We start from the raw sequence: 24,239 nt of genomic DNA on the forward strand, positions 1-24,239 counted from the left end.
ATACAGTAGCTGTACAGACTAGCTGATAATAGGACTTAATGCAGGATAAATAGCAGCTCTGTGCTGTATGAGCACATTCTATAGTCGTACATAGAATGGGTACAGATTGTAGCTATAGCTAGGACAGAAATACAGTAGCTGTACAGACTAGCTGATAATAGGACTTAATGCAGGATAAATAGCAGCTCCGTGCTGTATGAGCACATTCTATAGTCGTACATAGAATGGGTACAGATTGTAGCTATAGCTAGGTCAGAAATACAGTAGCTGTACAGACTAGCTGATAATAGCACTTAATGCAGGATAAATACCAGCTCCGTGCTGTATGAGCACAGTCTATAGTCGTACATAGAATGGGTACAGATTGTAGCTATAGCTAGGTCAGAAATACAGTAGCTGTACAGACTAGCTGATAATAGGACTTAATGCAGGATAAATAGCAGCTCCGTGCTGTATGAGCACATTCTATAGTCGTACATAGAATGGGTACAGATTGTAGCTATAGCTAGGTCACAAATACAGTAGCTGTACAGACTAGCTGATAATAGGACTTAATGCAGGATAAATAGCAGCTCTGTGCTGTATGAGCACATTCTATAGTCGTACATAGAATGGGTACAGATTGTAGCTATAGCTAGGTCACAAATACAGTAGCTGTACAGACTAGCCGATAATAGGACTTAATGCAGGATAAATAGCAGCTCCGTGCTGTATGAGCACATTCTATAGTCGTACATAGAATGGGTACAGATTGTAGCTATAGCTAGGTCTGAAATACAGTAGCTGTACAGACTAGCCCATAATAGGACTTAATGCAGGATAAATAGCATCTCCGTGCTGTATGAGCACATTCTATAGTCGTACATAGAATGGGTACAGATTGTAGCTATAGCTAGGTCAGAAATACAGTAGCTGTACAGACTAGCTGATAATAGGACTTAATGCAGGATAAATAGCCGCTCTGTGCTGTATGAGCACAGTCTATAGTCGTACATAGAATGGGTACAGATTGTAGCTATAGCTAGGTCAGAAATACAGTAGCTGTACAGACTTGCTGATAATAGGACTTAATGCAGGATAAATAGCAGCTCTGTGCTGTATGAGCACATTCTATAGTCGTACATAGAATGGGTACAGATTGTAGCTATAGCTAGGTCACAAATACAGTAGCTGTACAGACTAGCTGATAATAGGACTTAATGCAGGATAAATAGCAGCTCCGTGCTGTATGAGCACATTCTATAGTCGTACATAGAATGGGTACAGATTGTAGCTATAGCTAGGTCAGAAATACAGTAGCTGTACAGACTAGCTGATAATAGGACTTAATGAAGGATAAATAGCAGCTCCGTGCTGTATGAGCACATTCTATAGTCGTACATAGAATGAGTACAGATTGTAGCTATAGCTAGGTCACAAATACAGTAGCTGTACAGACTAGCCGATAATAGGACTTAATGCAGGATAAATAGCAGCTCCGTGCTGTATGAGCACATTCTATAGTCGTACATAGAATGGGTACAGATTGTAGCTATAGCTAGGTCAGAAATACAGTAGCTGTACAGACTAGCCGATAATAAGACTTAATGCAGGATAAATAGCAGCTCCGTGCTGTATGAGCACATTCTATAGTCGTACATAGAATGGGTACAGATTGTAGCTATAGCTAGGTCAGAAATACAGTAGCTGTACAGACTAGCTGATAATAGGACTTAATGCAGGATAAATAGCCGCTCTGTGCTGTATGAGCACAGTCTATAGTCGTACATAGAATGGGTACAGATTGTAGCTATAGCTAGGTCAGAAATACAGTAGCTGTACAGACTTGCTGATAATAGAACTTAATGCAGGATAAATAGCAGCTCTGTGCTGTATGAGCACATTCTATAGTCGTACATAGAATGGGTACAGATTGTAGCTATAGCTAGGTCACAAATACAGTAGCTGTACAGACTAGCTGATAATAGGACTTAATGCAGGATAAATAGCAGCTCCGTGCTGTATGAGCACATTCTATAGTCGTACATAGAATGGGTACAGATTGTAGCTATAGCTAGGTCAGAAATACAGTAGCTGTACAGACTAGCTGATAATAGGACTTAATGAAGGATAAATAGCAGCTCCGTGCTGTATGAGCACATTCTATAGTCGTACATAGAATGAGTACAGATTGTAGCTATAGCTAGGTCACAAATACAGTAGCTGTACAGACTAGCCGATAATAGGACTTAATGCAGGATAAATAGCAGCTCCGTGCTGTATGAGCACATTCTATAGTCGTACATAGAATGGGTACAGATTGTAGCTATAGCTAGGTCAGAAATACAGTAGCTGTACAGACTAGCCGATAATAAGACTTAATGCAGGATAAATAGCAGCTCCGTGCTGTATGAGCACATTCTATAGTCGTACATAGAATGGGTACAGATTGTAGCTATAGCTAGGTCAGAAATACAGTAGCTGTACAGACTAGCCGATAATAGGACTTAATGCAGGATAAATAGCAGCTCCGTGCTGTATGAGCACATTCTATAGTCGTACATAGAATGGGTACAGATTGTAGCTATAGCTAGGTCAGAAATACAGTAGCTGTACAGACTAGCCGATAATAGGACTTAATGCAGGATAAATAGCCGCTCTGTGCTGTATGAGCACATTCTATAGTCGTACATAGAATGGGTACAGATTGTAGCTATAGCTAGGTCAGAAATACAGTAGCTGTACAGACTAGCTGATAATAGGACTTAATGCAGGATAAATAGCAGCTCCGTGCTGTATGAGCACATTCTATAGTCGTACATAGAATGGGTACAGATTGTAGCTATAGCTAGGTCAGAAATACAGTAGCTGTACAGACTAGCCGATAATAGGACTTAATGCAGGATAAATAGCCGCTCTGTGCTGTATGAGCACATTCTATAGTCGTACATAGAATGGGTACAGATTGTAGCTATAGCTAGGTCAGAAATACAGTAGCTGTACAGACTAGCTGATAATAGGACTTAATGCAGGATAAATAGCCGCTCTGTGCTGTATGAGCACATTCTATAGTCGTACATAGAATGGGTACAGATTGTAGCTATAGCTAGGTCAGAAATACAGTAGCTGTACAGACTAGCCGATAATAGGACTTAATGCAGGATAAATAGCCGCTCTGTGCTGTATGAGCACAGTCTATAGTCTTACATAGAATGGGTACAGATTGTAGCTATAGCTAGGTCACAAATACAGTAACTGTACAGACTAGCTGATAATAGGACTTAATGCAGGATAAATAGCAGCTCTGTGCTGTATGAGCACAGTCTATAGTCGTACATAGAATGGGTACAGATTGTAGCTATAGCTAGGTCACAAATACAGTAGCTGTACAGACTAGCCGATAATAGGACTTAATGCAGGATAAATAGCAGCTCCGTGCTGTATGAGCACAGTCTATAGTCGTACATAGAATGGGTACAGATTGTAGCTATAGCTAGGTCACAAATACAGTAGCTGTACAGACTAGCCGATAATAGGACTTAATGCAGGATAAATAGCAGCTCCGTGCTCTATGAGCACAGTCTATAGTCGTACATAGAATGGGTACAGATTGTAGCTATAGCTAGGTCACAAATACAGTAGCTGTACAGACTAGCCGATAATAGGACTTAATGCAGGATAAATAGCAGCTCTGTGCTGCATGAGCACATTCTATAATCGTACATAGAATGGGTACAGATTGTAGCTATAGCTAGGTCAGAAATACAGTAGCTGTACAGACTAGCCGATAACAGGACTTAATGCAGGATAAATAGCAGCTCTGTGCTGTATGAGCACAGTCTATAGTCGTACATAGAATGGGTACAGATTGTAGCTATAGCTAGGACACAAATACAGTAGCTGTACAGACTAGCTGATAATAGGACTTAATGCAGGATAAATAGCAGCTCCGTGCTGTATGAGCACATTCTATAGTCGTACATAGAATTGGTACAGATTGTAGCTATAGCTAGGTCAGAAATACAGTAGCTGTACAGACTAGCTGATAATAGGACTTAATGCAGGATAAATAGCCGCTCTGTGCTGTATGAGCACAGTCTATAGTCGTACATAGAATGGGTACAGATTGTAGCTATAGCTAGGTCAGAAATACAGTAGCTGTACAGACTAGCTGATAATAGGACTTAATGCAGGATAAATAGCAGCTCCATGCTGTATGAGCACAGTCTATAGTCGTACATAGAATGGGTACAGATTGTAGCTATAGCTAGGTCACAAATACAGTAGCTGTACAGACTAGCCGATAATAGGACTTAATGCAGGATAAATAGCAGCTCCGTGCTGTATGAGCACATTCTATAGTCGTACATAGAATGGGTACAGATTGTAGCTATAGCTAGGTCACAAATACAGTAGCTGTACAGACTAGCTGATAATAGGACTTAATGCAGGATAAATAGCCGCTCTGTGCTGTATGAGCACATTCTATAGTCGTACATAGAATGGGTACAGATTGTAGCTATAGCTAGGTCACAAATACAGTAGCTGTACAGACTAGCTGATAATAGGACTTAATGCAGGATAAATAGCAGCTCCGTGCTGTATGAGCACAGTCTATAGTCGTACATAGAATGGGTACAGATTGTAGCTATAGCTAGGTCACAAATACAGTAGCTGTACAGACTAGCCGATAATAGGACTTAATGCAGGATAAATAGCAGCTCCGTGCTGTATGAGCACATTCTATAGTCGTACATAGAATGGGTACAGATTGTAGCTATAGCTAGGTCAGAAATACAGTAGCTGTACAGACTAGCCGATAATAGGACTTAATGCAGGATAAATAGCCGCTCTGTGCTGTATGAGCACATTCTATAGTCGTACATAGAATGGGTACAGATTGTAGCTATAGCTAGGTCAGAAATACAGTAGCTGTACAGACTAGCTGATAATAGGACTTAATGCAGGATAAATAGCAGCTCCGTGCTGTATGAGCACATTCTATAGTCGTACATAGAATGGGTACAGATTGTAGCTATAGCTAGGTCAGAAATACAGTAGCTGTACAGACTAGCCGATAATAGGACTTAATGCAGGATAAATAGCCGCTCTGTGCTGTATGAGCACATTCTATAGTTGTACATAGAATGGGTACAGATTGTAGCTATAGCTAGGTCAGAAATACAGTAGCTGTACAGACTAGCTGATAATAGGACTTAATGCAGGATAAATAGCTGCACTGTGCTGTATGAGCACATTCTATAGTCGTACATAGAATGGGTACAGATTGTAGCTATAGCTAGGTCAGAAATACAGTAGCTGTACAGACTAGCCGATAATAGGACTTAATGCAGGATAAATAGCCGCTCTGTGCTGTATGAGCACAGTCTATAGTCTTACATAGAATGGGTACAGATTGTAGCTATAGCTAGGTCATAAATACAGTAACTGTACAGACTAGCTGATAATAGGACTTAATGCAGGATAAATAGCAGCTCTGTGCTGTATGAGCACAGTCTATAGTCGTACATAGAATGGGTACAGATTGTAGCTATAGCTAGGTCACAAATACAGTAGCTGTACAGACTAGCCGATAATAGGACTTAATGCAGGATAAATAGCAGCTCCGTGCTGTATGAGCACAGTCTATAGTCGTACATAGAATGGGTACAGATTGTAGCTATAGCTAGGTCACAAATACAGTAGCTGTACAGACTAGCCGATAATAGGACTTAATGCAGGATAAATAGCAGCTCTGTGCTGTATGAGCACAGTCTATAGTCGTACATAGAATGGGTACAGATTGTAGCTATAGCTAGGTCACAAATACAGTAGCTGTACAGACTAGCCGATAATAGGACTTAATGCAGGATAAATAGCAGCTCTGTGCTGCATGAGCACATTCTATAGTCGTACATAGAATGGGTACAGATTGTAGCTATAGCTAGGTCAGAAATACAGTAGCTGTACAGACTAGCCGATAACAGGACTTAATGCAGGATAAATAGCAGCTCTGTGCTGTATGAGCACAGTCTATAGTCGTACATAGAATGGGTACAGATTGTAGCTATAGCTAGGACACAAATACAGTAGCTGTACAGACTAGCTGATAATAGGACTTAATGCAGGATAAATAGCAGCTCCGTGCTGTATGAGCACATTCTATAGTCGTACATAGAATGGGTACAGATTGTAGCTATAGCTAGGTCAGAAATACAGTAGCTGTACAGACTAGCTGATAATAGGACTTAATGCAGGATAAATAGCCGCTCTGTGCTGTATGAGCACAGTCTATAGTCGTACATAGAATGGGTACAGATTATAGCTATAGCTAGATCAGAAATACAGTAGCTGTACAGACTAGCTGATAATAGGACTTAATGCAGGATAAATAGCAGCTCCGTGCTGTATGAGCACAGTCTATAGTCGTACATAGAATGGGTACAGATTGTAGCTATAGCTAGGTCAGAAATACAGTAGCTGTACAGACTAGCCGATAACAGGACTTAATGCAGGATAAAAAGCAGCTCCGTGCTGTATGAGCACAGTCTATAGTCGTACATAGAATGGGTACAGATTGCAGCTATAGCTAGGTCAGAAATACAGTAGCTGTACAGACTAGCTGATAATAGGACTTAATGCAGGATAAATAGCAGCTCCGTGCTGTATGAGCACAGTCTATAGTCGTACATAGAATGGGTACAGATTGTAGCTATAGCTAGGTCACAAATACAGTAGCTGTACAGACTAGCTGATAATAGGACTTAATGCAGGATAAATAGCAGCTCTGTGCTGTATGAGCACAGTCTATAGTCGTACATAGAATGGGTACAGATTGTAGCTATAGCTAGGTCACAAATACAGTAGCTGTACAGACTAGCTGATAATAGGACTTAATGCAGGATAAATAGTCGCTCTGTGCTGTATAAGCACATTCTATAGTCGTACATAGAATGGGTACAGATTGTAGCTATAGCTAGGTCAGAAATACAGTAGCTGTACAGACTAGCTGATAATAGGACTTAATGCAGGATAAATAGCAGCTCCGTGCTGTATGAGCACAGTCTATAGTCGTACATAGAATGGGTACAGATTGTAGCTATAGCTAGGTCACAAATACAGTAGCTGTACAGACTAGCCGATAACAGGACTTAATGCAGGATAAATAGCAGGTAGATATAACTATTTAAAGGGATATGAAACCCAACCTTTTTCTTTTACAGTTAAGATATATTAAGAGTATACCATTTAAAAAAAAACTTTTTAATATATTTCTATAATCACATTTTCTTCGTTCGCTTGATATCTTTTGTTGAAAAACAGGGATGAATGCTTAGGAGCACTATATGGCAGCAGTTTTGCAAGAATGTTATCCATAAGCAAGAGCACTAGATTCTATTTCCTGCTATGTAGTGCTCCAGATGCCTACCTAGGTATCTATTCAAAACAGAATATCATGGGAATTAAGCACATTTGATAATAGAAATAAATTGTAAACTTTTTTTTTTAAATGGTAAGCTCTGTCTAAATCAAAAAATATTTTTTGTGTGGTTTCTTATCTCTTTAACTATTGAAATATAAACATTTATAATAGAGATAGCAAAATGCTGACATTTGAAATGTCACCATGTTGCTGAGGGTATATGTAGCACATAAATGGTTATATATATATATATATATATATATATATACACACACAGTATATATATATATATATAATGTACAGTACTAACGACAATCTGGCACAAGGCGGCACCACAGGAGGAAAAGCCTCCAGCTGGGCAGAGACGCAGAAGCTGGGTGGCCCAGCAGTGAAACAGTTAATTAGAGCAATTAGCAAACACCACACAAGGCAGGCTGCAAGGTGTGGTTCCCTTATTAACTGTTTCTCTGCTGGAACGCTCACAAAACTGACCTTAGAGGGAACACTGGATAGCACCTCTCTGCTTTCCTCTTCAATTCCGAACCATGCTCACTTCTTATGCTAAGCCCATTGATGCTGGATTGCCATTATCAGAGGAGGTTTAATGCAAGAGTTGACAAATTTATTTTAAATGAAGGTGCCAGCAAGGATTTTCAGAAGCCAGAAAACATGTTGTTTTGTTATAAACCAGGAATGGTGTTTAAATATATATGTAGGATAGCACAACATTTTATATATATATATATATATATATATATATATATATCTCAAACATAGCAGGAGGATAAGCACTCTCACTTTAAATAAACAGCCAGGGTGTCAGGAACAGAAGTATTATAAATGAAAAGATAGATCCGCACTCACTGCACTTTTCAAATACAGGTGTCAAATTAATTGTGACGTTTCAGAGATCAAACCAAGGTCTGATGAAGGGGACGGTTTGATCTCCAAAACGTCACAATAAATTGGCACCTGTATTTGAAAAGTCCAGTGAGTGCGGATCTATCTTTTCATTTATAATACTTCTGTTCCTGACACCCTGGTTGTTTATTTAAAGTGAGAGTGCTTATCCTCCTGCTACGTTTGAGATATATATATATATATATATATATATATATATATATATATATATATATATATATATATATATATATATATATTAGTATTCTAGGAGATTAAATGAAAATTACAAGTCTATCTGAAGATAAAAATATCATTATTAGCAGGTGTGTGCAAGTCTGTCTGTAAAAAGAACAACAGAACAGAGGGAAAGTCTTGTTGAGTGATGTTATACACATACATTGAGAGCCACAGTAATAAATAATTAAATTGAAAATGAAATATAGCAATCAGGGTGGAAAGGAATGTAAAATAGCTGGAAAGCACATATATTGCTGGCATCAAGTAACACAACGTTGTATACAAACACGGATTTATGGAGGAAGCAATTTCTGAAAAGAGATGGGACATTTTTTAGAAGAGGAACTGTGACTGAATAAAGGTGCTTTAAGGTATGGAGGATTTTCGTTTTTGGTTTTGTCTGTGGTAAAATAATCTTAGAATCTTGGTAGGGGCTTTTTGATGTACAACAATGTTACATTGTTTCCAATTATTGAGTTTTGTTGGCAGGAAAGTTTTATGATCTTACCGTGGACATCAATGACAGTAAGTGCTCCCAGAGTAGCTCGTGCACCGCTAGACAGCTTGCCTCTCACCAGCTGAACTATCTCACTGATCTGCTTATTGCTTTTCTGCAAAAAGTCCTAGAAACAAAAAGCAAATAGAATAACTTGTGTGTTTGAAACAACAACACATATTTCATTACCCATAAAAAATAGGTAGTATTTAAATTAGGAACAATAAGAATAAAACAAAACTTAAAATATTAGTTTTATTTACCTTTAAATTCTAAATGGGGTTAAAGTCCGAGGGACAAAATAGGAAAAGAACTTACTGGTAGAGTCCCATCTGTTATAGCTTCAGATACCTCCTTGGTCCAGTAAATAGTGGAGACACAAATGACAACCTGACCAGGCCACTGAAGAACCCATTGCTTCCGAGGAACCTTTAACAAACAGAAAATACGTTTTATTGCCACAAGGGTTTTCCTTAGGTTCCAAACAATGGTGCCTTCATATTAAACTCAAACTGAGCCACTTCAAACCTTCTGATGCACTTGTGTCTAAAAAGCTTTATTAGTGATTTCAGGTCAGAGAGTTTAGTTATGAAAAAAGCAGAAACCTCTTATCTTACATTTTCCTCTCTCTCCAATCGTATTAAATATAGGCAAATTCATCAAATCTGTCTTCCGCTCTTATGATCTTGACTACAAGAAAAGGCTCATTGCTAAAAGCAGCTGTACTAGAAATAACAAGCATGGTTATTTAAAGGAACAGAAATAAAAAAATGCAGCATACAAAAGTTAAAAATGTATGCAGAAAATCCCTCAGGGTTACCCCAGGAAAAGCTTAAAATAAATCATTGTCATAATGGGCGTGCTACATTAAGTTAATTTTTAAACCTTACTGTGTAAGTTATTTAAAAGGGCTACAGTTTATAGCTGGAATAAGATTTATATCTCGGGTACCAAATTTAGATACAGTACGCAGTTTCTGATTGGTTGCAGTGGAAATTATAGCTGGAATAAGATTTATATCTCGGGTACCAAATTTAGATACAGTACGCAGTTTCTGATTGGTTGCAGTGGAAATTATAGCTGGAATAAGATTTATATCTCGGGTACCAAATTTAGATACAGTACGCAGTTTCTGATTGGTTGCAGTGGAAATTATGGGAGTCCTTAGGACAATGCATTATATCATGTAAACTGCCAGGTAGGAGCCACTGTTATGTGACTGACCAGATAGGGAGGCCTATAATAAAAATAATCAACAGATACATGTTATTTTTAAAATGATTTATTTTAAGACCTAAGATGACTTAGATGGTTTATAAAACTGCATACATTCTTCGTGCTTAATTGGATTTATATTAATGACATTCTAAGACAAAAGATAAATTATCATCAAACACTTACCTCTAAATAGCCTTCAATCCCTTTGTGGATAACCTGTTTCATACTAGATAGCATGTTTTCTTCAACTTGCAAAAGCCATTTCTCAACCATGCCCTTAAATGGGATAAACAAATGGTAATTATACTTATTAATGACAAATACAGTGTTGGCTAAATATATATTCATATAGACAAGAGCTCTTAGCTAAATATATATTCATATAGACAAGAGCTCTTAGCTATATATATTCATATAGACAAGAGCTCTTAGCTAAATATATATTCATATAGACAAGAGCTCTTATCTAAATATATATTCATATAGACAAGAGCTCTTAGCTAAATATATATTCACATAGACAAGAGCTCTTAGCTAAATATATATTCACATAGACAAGAGCTCTTAGCTAAATATATATTCATATAGACAAGAGCTCTTATCTAAATATATATTCATATAGACAAGAGCTCTTAGCTAAATATATATTCATATAGACAAGAGCTCTTAGCTAAATATATATTCATATAGACAAGAGCTCTTAGCTAAATATATATTCATATAGACAAGAGCTCTTAGCTAAATATATATTCATATAGACAAGAGCTCTTAGCTAAATATATATTCACATAGACAAGAGCTCTTAGCTAAATATATATTCACATAGACAAGAGCTCTTAGCTAAATATATATTCATATAGACAAGAGCTCTTATCTAAATATATATTCATATAGACAAGAGCTCTTAGCTAAATATATATTCATATAGACAAGAGCTCTTAGCTAAATATATATTCATATAGACAAGAGCTCTTAGCTAAATATATATTCATATAGACAAGAGCTCTTAGCTAAATATATATTCATATAGACAAGAGCTCTTAGCTAAATATATATTCATATAGACAAGAGCTCTTAGCTAAATATATATTCATATAGACAAGAGCTCTTAGCTAAATATATATTCATATAGACAAGAGTTCTTAGCTAAATATATATTCACATAGACAAGAGCTCTTAGCTAAATATATATTCACATAGACAAGAGCTCTTAGCTAAATATATATTCATATAGACAAGAGTTCTTAGCTAAATATATATTCATATAGACAAGAGTTCTTAGCTAAATATATATTCACATAGACAAGAGCTCTTAGCTAAATATATATTCATATAGACAAGAGCTCTTAGCTAAATATATATTCATATAGACAAGAGTTCTTAGCTAAATATATATTCATATAGACAAGAGCTCTTAGCTAAATATATATTCATATAGACAAGAGTTCTTAGCTAAATATATATTCACATAGACAAGAGCTCTTAGCTAAATATATATTCATATAGACAAGAGTTCTTAGCTAAATATATATTCATATAGACAAGAGTTCTTAGCTAAATATATATTCATATAGACAAGTGATATTGGCTAAATATACAGTATATCCATATAGACAAGAGCTCTTATCTAAATATATATTCAAATAGACAAGAGCTCTTAGCTATACAGGGAGTGCAGAATTATTAGGCAAGTTGTATTTTTGAGGATTAATTTTATTATTGAACAACAACCATGTTCTCAATGAACCCAAAAAACTCATTAATATCAAAGCTGAATAGTTTTGGAAGTAGTTTTTAGTTTGTTTTTAGTTATAGCTATTTTAGGGGGATATCTGTGTGTGCAGGTGACTATTACTGTGCATAATTATTAGGCAACTTAACAAAAAACAAATATATACCCATTTCAATTATTTATTTTTACCAGTGAAACCAATATAACATCTCAACATTCACAAATATACATTTCTGACATTCAAAAACAAAACAAAAACAAATCAGTGACCAATATAGCCACCTTTCTTTGCAAGGACACTCAAAAGCCTGCCATCCATGGATTCTGTCAGTGTTTTGATCTGTTCACCATCAACATTGCGTGCAGCAGCAACCACAGCCTCCCAGACACTGTTCAGAGAGGTGTACTGTTTTCCCTCCTTGTAAATCTCACATTTGATGATGGACCACAGGTTCTCAATGGGGTTCAGATCAGGTGAACAAGGAGGCCATGTCATTAGATTTTCTTCTTTTATACCCTTTCTTGCCAGCCACGCTGTGGAGTACTTGGACGCGTGTGATGGAGCATTGTCCTGCATGAAAATCATGTTTTTCTTGAAGGATGCAGACTTCTTCCTGTACCACTGCTTGAAGAAGGTGTCTTCCAGAAACTGGCAGTAGGACTGGGAGTTGAGCTTGACTCCATCCTCAACCCGAAAAGGCCCCACAAGCTCATCTTTGATGATACCAGCCCAAACCAGTAGTCCACCTCCACCTTGCTGGCGTCTGAGTCGGACTGGAGCTCTCTGCCCTTTACCAATCCAGCCACGGGCCCATCCATCTGGCCCATCAAGACTCACTCTCATTTCATCAGTCCATAAAACCTTATAAAAATCAGTCTTGAGATATTTCTTGGCCCAGTCTTGACGTTTCAGCTTGTGTGTCTTGTTCAGTGGTGGTCGTCTTTCAGCCTTTCTTACCTTGGCCATGTCTCTGAGTATTGCACACCTTGTGCTTTTGGGCACTCCAGCGATGTTGCAGCTCTGAAATATGGCCAAACTGGTGGCAAGTGGCATCTTGGCAGCTGCACGCTTGACTTTTCTCAGTTCATGGGCAGTTATTTTGCGCCTTGGTTTTTCCACACGCTTCTTGCGACCCTGTTGACTATTTTGAATGAAACGCTTGATTGTTCGATGATCACGCTTCAGAAGCTTTGCAATTTTAAGATTGCTGCATCCCTCTGCAAGATATCTCACTATTTTTTACTTTTCTGAGCCTGTCAAGTCCTTCTTTTGACCCATTTTGCAAAAGGAAAGGAAGTTGCCTAATAATTATGCACACCTGATATAGGGTGTTGATGTCATTAGACCACACCCCTTCTCATTACAGAGATGCACATCACCTAATATGCTTAATTGGTAGTAGGCTTTCGAGCCTATACAGCTTGGAGTAAGACAACATGCATAAAGAGGATGATGTGGTCAAAATACTAATTTGCCTAATAATTCTGCACTCCCTGTATATATTCATATAGACAAGTGATATTGGCTAAATATACAGAATAGCCATATAGACAAGAGCTCTTATCTAAATATATATTCATATAGACAAGAGCTCTTAGCTAAATATATATTCATATAGACAAGAGCTCTTAGCTAAATATATATTCATATAGACAAGAGCGCTTAGCTAAATATATATTCATATAGACAAGAGCTCTTAGCTAAATATATATTCATATAGACAAGAGCTCTTAGCTAAATATATATTCATATAGACAAGAGCTCTTAGCTAAATATATATTCATAGAGACAAGAGCTCTTAGCTAAATATATATTCATATAGACAAGAGCTCTTAGCTAAATATATATTCATATAGACAAGAGCTCTTAGCTAAATATATATTCATATAGAAGTGAGAGAGAGAGAGGCTCATGAATATGGACATTTTAGTAACTAGCATTGCAGTCACTAGGGAGTTATTTTAGTTGTGATTTCTCTGCAACTAACAAGTTTCTTCAGAGGGATTTGAGTGGTAAAATAAATACCTCACTATTTTGAACTTGGAAATTGATGTGTTGTGCCTTTCATATATTAACTCCCTGTTTGTTGTCTTTTTCTATTTTGACATTATGGGTGGTGCTGTACTGGGGTTCAACTGTTTTCTTTCCCTTTTTTTCTCCATTTAATTAATTGTGAACCCTGTGCACCAGAGAACTCAATAGTCATTTTTGGAGCTCTCTGATCCCAATAATTACTAATCCCCTTAATATATATATTTATATAGACAAGTGATATTAGCTAAATATATATTCATATAGACAAGTGATATTAGCTAAACATTTACTTAATTTAAAAAGAGTATTTATCTGTATTTTTATTCTTGAAAATTAATTCTAATTATTAAAAAATTGTTATAGTAGCCTGCATAAATGTTTCCATAGGCCTAGATTTGGAGTTTTGTCGGTAACGACCCGCGTAGCTAACGCCGGCTTTTTTCTGGCCGCACCATAAAAATAACTCTGGTATTGAGAGTCCACATAAAGGCTGTGTTAGGCTCCAAAAAAGGAGCGTAGAGCATTTTTAACGCAGCTTCAACTCTCGATACCAGAGTTGCTTACGCAAGCGGCCAGCCTCAAAAACGTGCTCGTGCACGATTCTCCCATAGAAAACAATGGGGCTGTTTGAGCTGAAAAAAAACCTAACACCTGCAAAAAAGCCGCGTTCAGCTCCTAACGCAGCCCCATTGTTTGCTATGGGGAAACACTTCCTACGTCTGCACCTAACACCCTAACATGTACCCCGAGTCTAAACACCCCTAACCTTACACTTATTAACCCCTAATCTGCCGCCCCCGCTATCGCTGACCCCTGCATATTATTATTAACCCCTAATCTGCCGCTCCGTAAACCGCCGCTACTTACATTATCCCTATGTATCCCTAATCTGCTGCCCTAACATCGCCGACCCCTATATTATATTTATTAACCCCTAATCTGCCCCCCACAACGTCGCCTCCACCTGCCTACACTTATTAACCCCTAATCCGCCTCACTAACCCTATAATAAATAGTATTAACCCCTAATCTGCCCTCCCTAACATCGCCGACACCTAACTTCAATTATTAACCCCTAATCTGCCGACCGGAGCTCACCGCTATTCTAATAAATGTATTAACCCCTAAAGCTAAGTCTAACCCTAACACCCCCCTAAGTTAAATATAATTTACATCTAACGAAATTAATTAACTCTTATTAAATAAATTATTCCTATTTAAAGCTAAATACTTACCTGTAAAATAAATCCTAATATAGCTACAATATAAATTATAATTACATTGTAGCTATTTTAGGATTAATATTTATTTTACAGGCAACTTTGTAATTATTTTAACCAGGTACAATAGCTATTAAATAGTTAAGAACTATTTAATAGTTACCTAGTTAAAATAATTACAAAATTACCAGTCAAATAAATCCTAACCTAAGTTACAATTAAACCTAACACTATACTATAATTAAATTAATTAAATAAAATACCTACAATTACCTACAATTAAACCTAACACTACACTATCAATACATTAATTAAATACAATACCTACAAATAACTACAATGAAATAAACTAACTAAAGTACAAAAAATAAAAAAGAACTAAGTTACAAAAAATAAAAAAATATCTACAAACATAAGAAAAATATTACAACAATTTTAAACTAATTACACCTACTCTAAGCCCCCTAATAAAACAACAAAGCCCCCCAAATAAAAAATGCCCTACCCTATTCTAAATTACTAAAGTTAAAAGCTCTTTTACCTTACCAGCCCTGAACAGGGCCCTTTGCGGGGCATGCCCCAAGAAGTTCAGCTCTTTTGCCTGTAAAAAAAACATACAATACCCCCCCCAACATTACAACCCACCACCCACATACCCCTAATCTAACCCAAACCCCCCTTAAATAAACCTAACACTAAGCCCCTGAATCAGCCAATCAGAATCAAATTCAATCCGATTGGCTGATCCAATCAGCCAATCAGATTGAGCTCGCATTCTATTGGCTGTTCTGATCAGAATATTCCTACCTTAATTCCGATTGGCTGATAGAATCGTATCAGCCAATCGGAATTCGAGGGACGCCATCTTGGATGACGTCATTTAAAGGAACCGTCATTCGTCGTTCAGTCGTCGGCCAGGATGGATGTTCCGCGTCGGAGGTCTTCAGGATGCTGCCGCTCCGTTCCAGATGGATGTCGATAGAAGATGCCGCCTGGATGAAGACTTCAATCGGATGGAAGACCTCTTCTGCCCCGCTTGGATGAAGACTTCTACCGGATCATGGACATCTTCAGCCCCCCGCTTGGGCTGGGATCAGGACATCGGAGGAGCTCTTCAGGACCGATCGGTGAACCTGGTATGGTGAAGACAAGGTAGGAAGATCTTCAGGGGCTTAGTGTTAGGTTTATTTAAGGGGGGTTTGGGTTAGATTAGGGGTATGTGGGTGGTGGGTTGTAATGTTGGGGGGGGTATTGTATGGTTTTTTTACAGGCAAAAGACCTGAACTTCTTGGGGCATGCCCCGCAAAGGGCCCTGTTCAGGGCTGGTAAGGTAAAAGAGCTTTTAACTTTAGTAATTTAGAATAGGGTAGGGCATTTTTTATTTGGGGGGGATTTGTTGTTTTATTAGGGGGCTTAGAGTAGGTGTAATTAGTTTAAAATTGTTGTAATATTTTTCTTATGTTTGTAGATATTTTTTTATTTTTTGTAACTTAGTTCTTTTTTATTTTTTGTACTTTAGTTAGTTTATTTCATTGTAGTTATTTGTAGGTATTGTATTTAATTAATGTATTGATAGTGTAGTGTTAGGTTTAATTGTAGGTAATTGTAGGTATTTTATTTAATTAATTTAATGATAGTATAGTGTTAGGTTTAATTGTAACTTAGGTTAGGATTTATTTGACTGGTAATTTTGTAATTATTTTAACTAGGTAACTATTAAATAGTTCTTAACTATTTAATAGCTATTGTACCTGGTTAAAATAATTACAAAGTTGCCTGTAAAATAAATATTAATCCTAAAATAGCTACAATGTAATTATAATTTATATTGTAGCTATATTAGGATTTATTTTACAGGTAAGTATTTAGCTTTAAATAGGAATCATTTATTTAATAAGAGTTAATTAATTTCGTTAGATGTAAATTATATTTAACTTAGGGGGGTGTTAGTGTTAGGGTTAGACTTAGCTTTAGGGGTTAATACATTTATTAGAATAGCGGTGAGCTCCGGTCGGCAGATTAGGGGTTAATAATTGAAGTTAGGTGTCGGCGATGTTAGGGAGGGCAGATTAGGGGTTAATACTATTTATTATAGGGTTAGTGAGGCGGATTAGGGGTTAATAACTTTATTATAGTAGCGCTCAGGTCCGCTCGGAAGATTAGGGGTTAATAAGTGTAGGCAGGTGGAGGCGACGTTGTGGGGGGCAGATTAGGGGTTAATAAATATAATATAGGGGTCGGCGGTGTTAGGGGCAGCAGATTAGGGGTACATAAGGATAACTTAGGTGGCGGTGCTTTGCGGTCGGCAGATTAGGGGTTAATAAGTGTAGGTAGCTGGCAGCGACGTTGTGGGGGGCAGGTTAGGGGTTACTAAATATAATATAGGGGTCGGCGGTGTTAGGGGCAGCAGATTAGGGGTACATAAGGATAACGTAGGTGGCAGTCGGCAGATTAGGGGTTAAAAAAATTTAATCGAGTGGCGGCGATGTGTGGGGACCTCGGTTTAGGGGTACATAGGTAGTTTATGGGTGTTAGTGTACTTTAGAGCACAGTAGTTAAGAGCTTAATAAACCGGCGTTAGCCCAGAAAGCTCTTAACTACCGACTTTTTTCCTGCGGCTGGAGTTTTGTCGTTAGACACGACTCTAAATACCGGAGTTAGAAAGATCCCATTGAAAAGATAGGATACGCAATTTACGTAAGGGGATCTGCGGTATGGAAAAGTCGCGGCTGAAAAGTGAGGGTTAGACCCTATTTTGAGTGACTCCAAATACCGGAGGTAGCCTAAAACCAGCGTTAGGAGCCTCTAATGCTGGTTTTCACGGCTAATGCCAAACTCCAAATCTAGGCCATAGTCTCTAAAATCTCCAATAATCAGTTTATAATTATAGGGCACAAATTGTCTGAATAGAATATTTATTGCTAGACTAACAAAACCATAGAGCAAATTCAGTTGCAATTGTTTTTTTGTCGTATGCCACCTTTAAAACAATTTAGCAGGTATACATAATAACAAATCAAACATTAATTCCATCATTTTTTTGTGATTTACGTAAATCATTACAGCAATATGTTATCTGTAATGTAATAATCGGCAACACAAATTTGATTTGTTTCCCTTTTTGCTGAAAGCAAACACATCTGCACCCAGATATCTATTATAATATAACCCATAGTGCCTACTGTATAACAATATTTATTCACAAAATATATTATAATATAATCCATAATGTTTACTGTATAACAATATTTATTCACACAATATATTATAATATAATCCATAGTGCCTACTGTATAACATATTTATTCACACAATATATTATAATATAATCCATAGTGCCTACTGTATAACAATATTTATTCACACAATATATTATAATATAATCCATAGTGCCTACTGTATAATATATATTCAAACAATATATTATAATATAATCCATAGTGCCTACTGTATAACAATATTTATTCACACAATATATTATAATATAATCCATAGTGCCTACTGTTTAACAATATTTATTCACACAATATATTATAATATAATCCATAGTGCCTACTGTATAACATATTTATTCACACAATATATTATAATATAATCCATAGTGCCTACTGTATAACATATTTATTCACACAATATATTATAATATAATCCATAGTACCTACTGTATAACAATATTTATTCACACAATATATTATAATATAATCCATAGTGCCTACTGTATAATAATATGTATTCACACAATATATTATAATATAATCCTTAGTACCTACTGTATAACAATATTTATTCACACAATATATTATAATATAATCCATAGTGCCTACTGTATAACATATTTATTCACACAATAAATTATAATATAATCCATAGTGCCTACTGTATAACAATATTTATTCACACAAGATATTATAATATAATCCATAGTGCCTACTGTATAACAATATTTATTCACACAATATATTATAATATAATCCATAGTGCCTACTGTATAACAATATTTATTCACACAATATATTATAATATAACCCATAGTGCCTACTGTATAACAATATTTATTCACACAATATATTATAATATAATCCATAGTGCCTACTGTATAACAATATTTATGCACACAATATATTATAATATAATCAATAGTGCCTACTGTATAACAATATTTATTCACACAATGTATTATAATATAATCCATTGTGCTTACTGTATAACAATATTTATTTGCACAATATATTATAATATAATCCATAGTGCCTACTGTATAACAATATTTATTCACACAATATATTATAATATAATCCATAGTGCCTACTGTATAACATATTTATTCACACAATATATTATAATATAACCCTTAGTGCCTACTGTATAACAATATTTATTCACACAATATATTATAATATAATCCATAGTGCCTATTGTATAACATATTTATTCACACAATATATTGTATTATAACCCATAGTGCCTACTGTATAATAATATTTATTCACACAATATATTATAATATAATCCATTGTGTCTATTGTATAACAATATTTATCCACACAATATATTGTATTATAACCCATAGTGCCTAATGTATAATAATATTTATTCACACAATATATTATAATATAATCCATAGTGCCTACTGTATAACAATATTTATTCACACAATATATTATAATATAATCCATAATGTCTACTGTATAACAATATTTATTCACACAATATATTATAATATAATCCATAGTGCCTACTGTATAACAATATTTATTCACACAATATATTATAATATAATCCATAGTGCCTACTGTATAACAATATTTATTCACACAATATATTATAATATAATCCATAGTGCCTACTGTATAACAATATTTATTCACACAATATATTATAATATAATCCATAGTGCCTACTGTATAACAATATTTATTCACACAATATATTATAATATAATCCATAATGTCTACTGTATAACAATATTTATTCACACAATATATTATAATATAACTCATAGTGCCTATTGTATAACAATATTTATTCACACAATATATTGTATTATAACCCATAGTGCCTAATGTATAATATTTATTCACACAATATATTATAATATAATCCATAGTGTCTACTGTATAACAATATTTATTCACACAATATATTATAATTTAATCTATAGTGCCTACTGTATAACAATATTTATTCACACAATATATTATAATATAATCCATAGTGCCTACTGTATAACAATATTTATTCACACAATATATTATAATATAATCCATAGTGCCTACTGTATAACAATATTTATTCACACAATATATTATAATATAATCCATAGTGCCTACTGTATAACAATATTTATTCACACAATATATTATAATATAATCCATAGTGCCTACTGTATAATATATATTCAAACAATATATTATAATATAATCCATAGTGCCTACTGTATAACAATATTTATTCACACAATATATTATAATATAACCCATTGTGCCTACTGTATAACAATATTTAATCACACAATAAATTATAATATAATCCATAGTGCCTACTATATAACAATATTTATTCACACAATATATTATAATATAATCCATAGTGCCTACTGTATAACAATATTTATTCACACAATAAATTATAATATAATCCATAGTGCCTACTGTATAATAATATATATTCACACAATATATTATAATATAACCCTTAGTGCCTACTGTATAATAATATATATTCACACAATATATTATAATATAACCCTTAGTGCCTACTGTATAATAATATATATTCATACAATATATTATAATATAATCCATAGTGCCTTCTGTATAATAATATATAGTCACACAATATATTATAATATAATCCATAGTGCCTACTGTATAATAATATATATTCACACAATATATTATAATATAATCCATAGTGCCTACTGTATAATAATATATATTCACACAATAAATTATAATATAATCCATATTGCCAACTGTATAATAATATTTGATCACACAATATATTGTAATATAACTCATAGTGCCTACTTTCTTTGAAGGCACTGGAATTGCAGGTACGGTGAAAAGCACGTCGGAGAGTAAACCTGCAAATGGATGGTCGCAAGGAAGGATGTGATTATAAAACGGCACAGGTGGGACTAATATTGCTAAAAAACTATTTTCTTAACTGTGGGCGAGCAGCAGATAATAAGTGTTTTTTTTTATACACAGGTGTTAGTGTATTGTGCTTATGCCCCAAGTAAACGGTTTTAATTGTTAAATACATTTTTACTGTACAAAGAGCATCCGTTGGGGTTTTATACAAGTGCACTTATACCCAGAGCTGTTGAGGCTCTGGTTCATCTGAGCACCCTTCTGTTCAGCTTTGAGTTTATAAAAGTTGAGGATAATCAAGTTGGATGCAAGATACAATGTGGACATTTGACACTCTTCTTGTGAAAATCCAAAAAACATAAGTATTTGGATAGTTACTAATGTCACTGGTTTTTCATTAATTTATACTTGTTGAATCACATTTACAGTTGTGTAGTGCACAGGATTATTAGCACATATTTATCTGTTATATTTGTATTTTTGTTGTGTCACATAATCACTTGGTTGTGATATATTTTTTATCTTTGAATGGAAGGAAAAGTAATTAATTATAAAGAAGTGCACCAGTATCTTGGTCTTCTAAGATATCAAGATGCCCTCTGCCATACATGATCACACAACACATAAACTCACATACGGAGAAGAAATTGCAGCAACTGCGAAGGTAGAGTGGGGAACACATGCACCCTAAAACTTACTTTTGCCTTCTGAGGGTATATTTTCTGTGCTAAAGGAACAACTTCATTCTCTGAACTAATCATGCCAGTGATTTCCAAATCATCTGTGAACTCCAGTTTGGCTATTCCTTCGAAACATTTCTTCAGGTGTGGCTGTACACGCAGTGGGTCTTTGGTTTCAGATAAAATTTCAAGCAGCTCATCATTTGAGAGGAAAAAAAATCTATAAAAGAAACATTAATGTGTATGTTAAATAGTATATTTCAGAACTATTTTTTATATATGTTATAAAAATATAGGATGGATCAAAAGCATTGGAAGAAAACAGAAGCACCACCCTTTACTGAGTTGATGAATTTAGTTAATTATACCCTTAGTCTGGAAATAGTTTAATTATAATTTAAAAGGATAACAAGATTTATTCTTAGATATGGAGTTTTATTGGACTCAATGGCTAAACTCTAAATTATACTTGAACCCTAATAAAATTTGGTTTTGGGATGAAAATGACCTGGGAGTCTTGTTGAGATCACAGCTAGCTGATATATATTCTCTCATCCAAGTTTGGGGGTGTTGTGACTCCTCTAGTGGCATCACAGTTTGTTAGTTCTACATGATCTTGATACCAATCCTATATTTACATTTTGACAATCACATTTGTTGAATATTTTGAGATATTATTATAAATTACTATACTAGTTCCAATAAATAGCCATTAACTCTTCTTCTTTCACTATTCTTTTTTTCTTTCCTCTATTCTTTTTCCCCTCTTGTACTATAAAATGTATTTGTTTAATATGTTATAAGTATCAGAATATATGCTTGGTTGCCTTCAAATCATCAATCATTGATTCCACAGGTGCAGAACTTTCTTAGGTGAAGGTCCTATAACTGAAACTGTTCATTTGATTTTACTAGACTTCTTTATTCATAGATATTTTGTGCATTTCAGATATTCTGACTGTATTGGTTCTTTATTTTGTTTCACGTTGTCTTTTCTCTGTATATTTTCTCATTTAAATTTTTTTAATGAAGACAATAAACTTAAAAAATATATAGGACGGATGACGATTGTAACACCCCCTAAAATAATATGTGAAAAAATTATGTTAGCATAAAAAATGCATTTAATTTTTATTTCAAAGCAAAGTATGCATTTATTATTTGGTGAATATTGGCATGTGTTACGGTAATGTATGTGAGCTAGTGTCATTATTAAGGAGTTGATTGGGATCATGCAGGTTGACAGAGAGCAATTTGGGGGTAGATGGGATCGCTGGGTCCTTTGTGCGTGCAGACAAATAGGCAGGGATCCTGGGGGTACATACGGGAAGGGGGTGGCATGACTAGTGGCTTCTAGTTTGGCTTTTCTTATGGTTCACCATTATAACAATGAGTTTGTATTAATTTCTCTTCAGCATTCTCATATAGATTGTCGCTCCAATTATTAGTAAATATACTCCTTCAATGCTGTCACCATAGTATAAGGCTTATACAGCTATAAAAGATTAATTATAATATGTGCCATTTAAAAATTCGATTAAAAACAGGGGCAGTTTAATTCATCAAAATTTACATTTCACTTGTGCTGTGAAAAAAAACTTACCTTTTAATCTTGACAGCAGCTCCAGCTTCCTCCACCCGTCGCAAAGCCTCTTCCTGGGTCTCAAATGATGAATCCGGCTTCCTCCAATCACGGCATTGAATCAGACACTGATTCCCCCCAGGGGAAGCCGTGATTGGAGGATGACCGATCCATCATTTCTGACATCAGAAATGGCTTGCGACGACCGGAGGAAGCTGGAGCTGCTGTCAAGTTTAAAAGGTATTTCTCCACAACGAGTGAAATGTAAATTTTGATGAATTAAAGTGCCCCTGTTTTTAATCAAATTTTTAAAAACCGGGCACTTTAGCATCAAAATTTACATTCACTTTAAATCTATATTCGGAGCTCATTTTGTTATCAGAACCTTTGAGCTGATATCCTTTTGGGTCCAATTGCAATTGCTGTAATATAAATAATTGCAAACACAGAATATTTTCCGCATGGTTTCTTTACTTTGGGGTATAAAGTAACTGTCACTTGTGTTCATATTTTCACAAGATAATGATGATTTTATTTTGAGTCTTCTTAACCCACCTTTTTATAATTTATCTTCTTAACGTCAAAGAGAAAATGGAATGTTGCTTTCTGGAGGTAATTTAATAGCACATACAGGAAATA

The 24,239-nt window shown here is 35.2% G+C and overlaps 1 protein-coding gene across 1 annotated transcript in view; it reads right to left on the bottom strand.

Annotated features, from left to right (window-relative positions):
- Positions 1–24,239, bottom strand: part of DNAH3 (dynein axonemal heavy chain 3) — a 611,780-nt gene that overhangs the window by 243,001 nt on the left and 344,540 nt on the right. The window contains exons 24-27 of the mRNA XM_053694256.1: positions 22,037–22,238; positions 10,440–10,532; positions 9,357–9,467; positions 9,051–9,165 (exon numbers count right to left, since the gene is read on the bottom strand). Of these exons, the coding sequence (XP_053550231.1) occupies positions 9,051–9,165; positions 9,357–9,467; positions 10,440–10,532; positions 22,037–22,238 (521 nt within the window). The remainder of the gene's footprint in view (positions 1–9,050; positions 9,166–9,356; positions 9,468–10,439; positions 10,533–22,036; positions 22,239–24,239) is intronic.

The sequence above is a fragment of the Bombina bombina genome, chromosome 11 (assembly GCF_027579735.1).
Source record: "Bombina bombina isolate aBomBom1 chromosome 11, aBomBom1.pri, whole genome shotgun sequence".
Taxonomy (NCBI): Eukaryota; Metazoa; Chordata; class Amphibia; order Anura; family Bombinatoridae; genus Bombina; species Bombina bombina.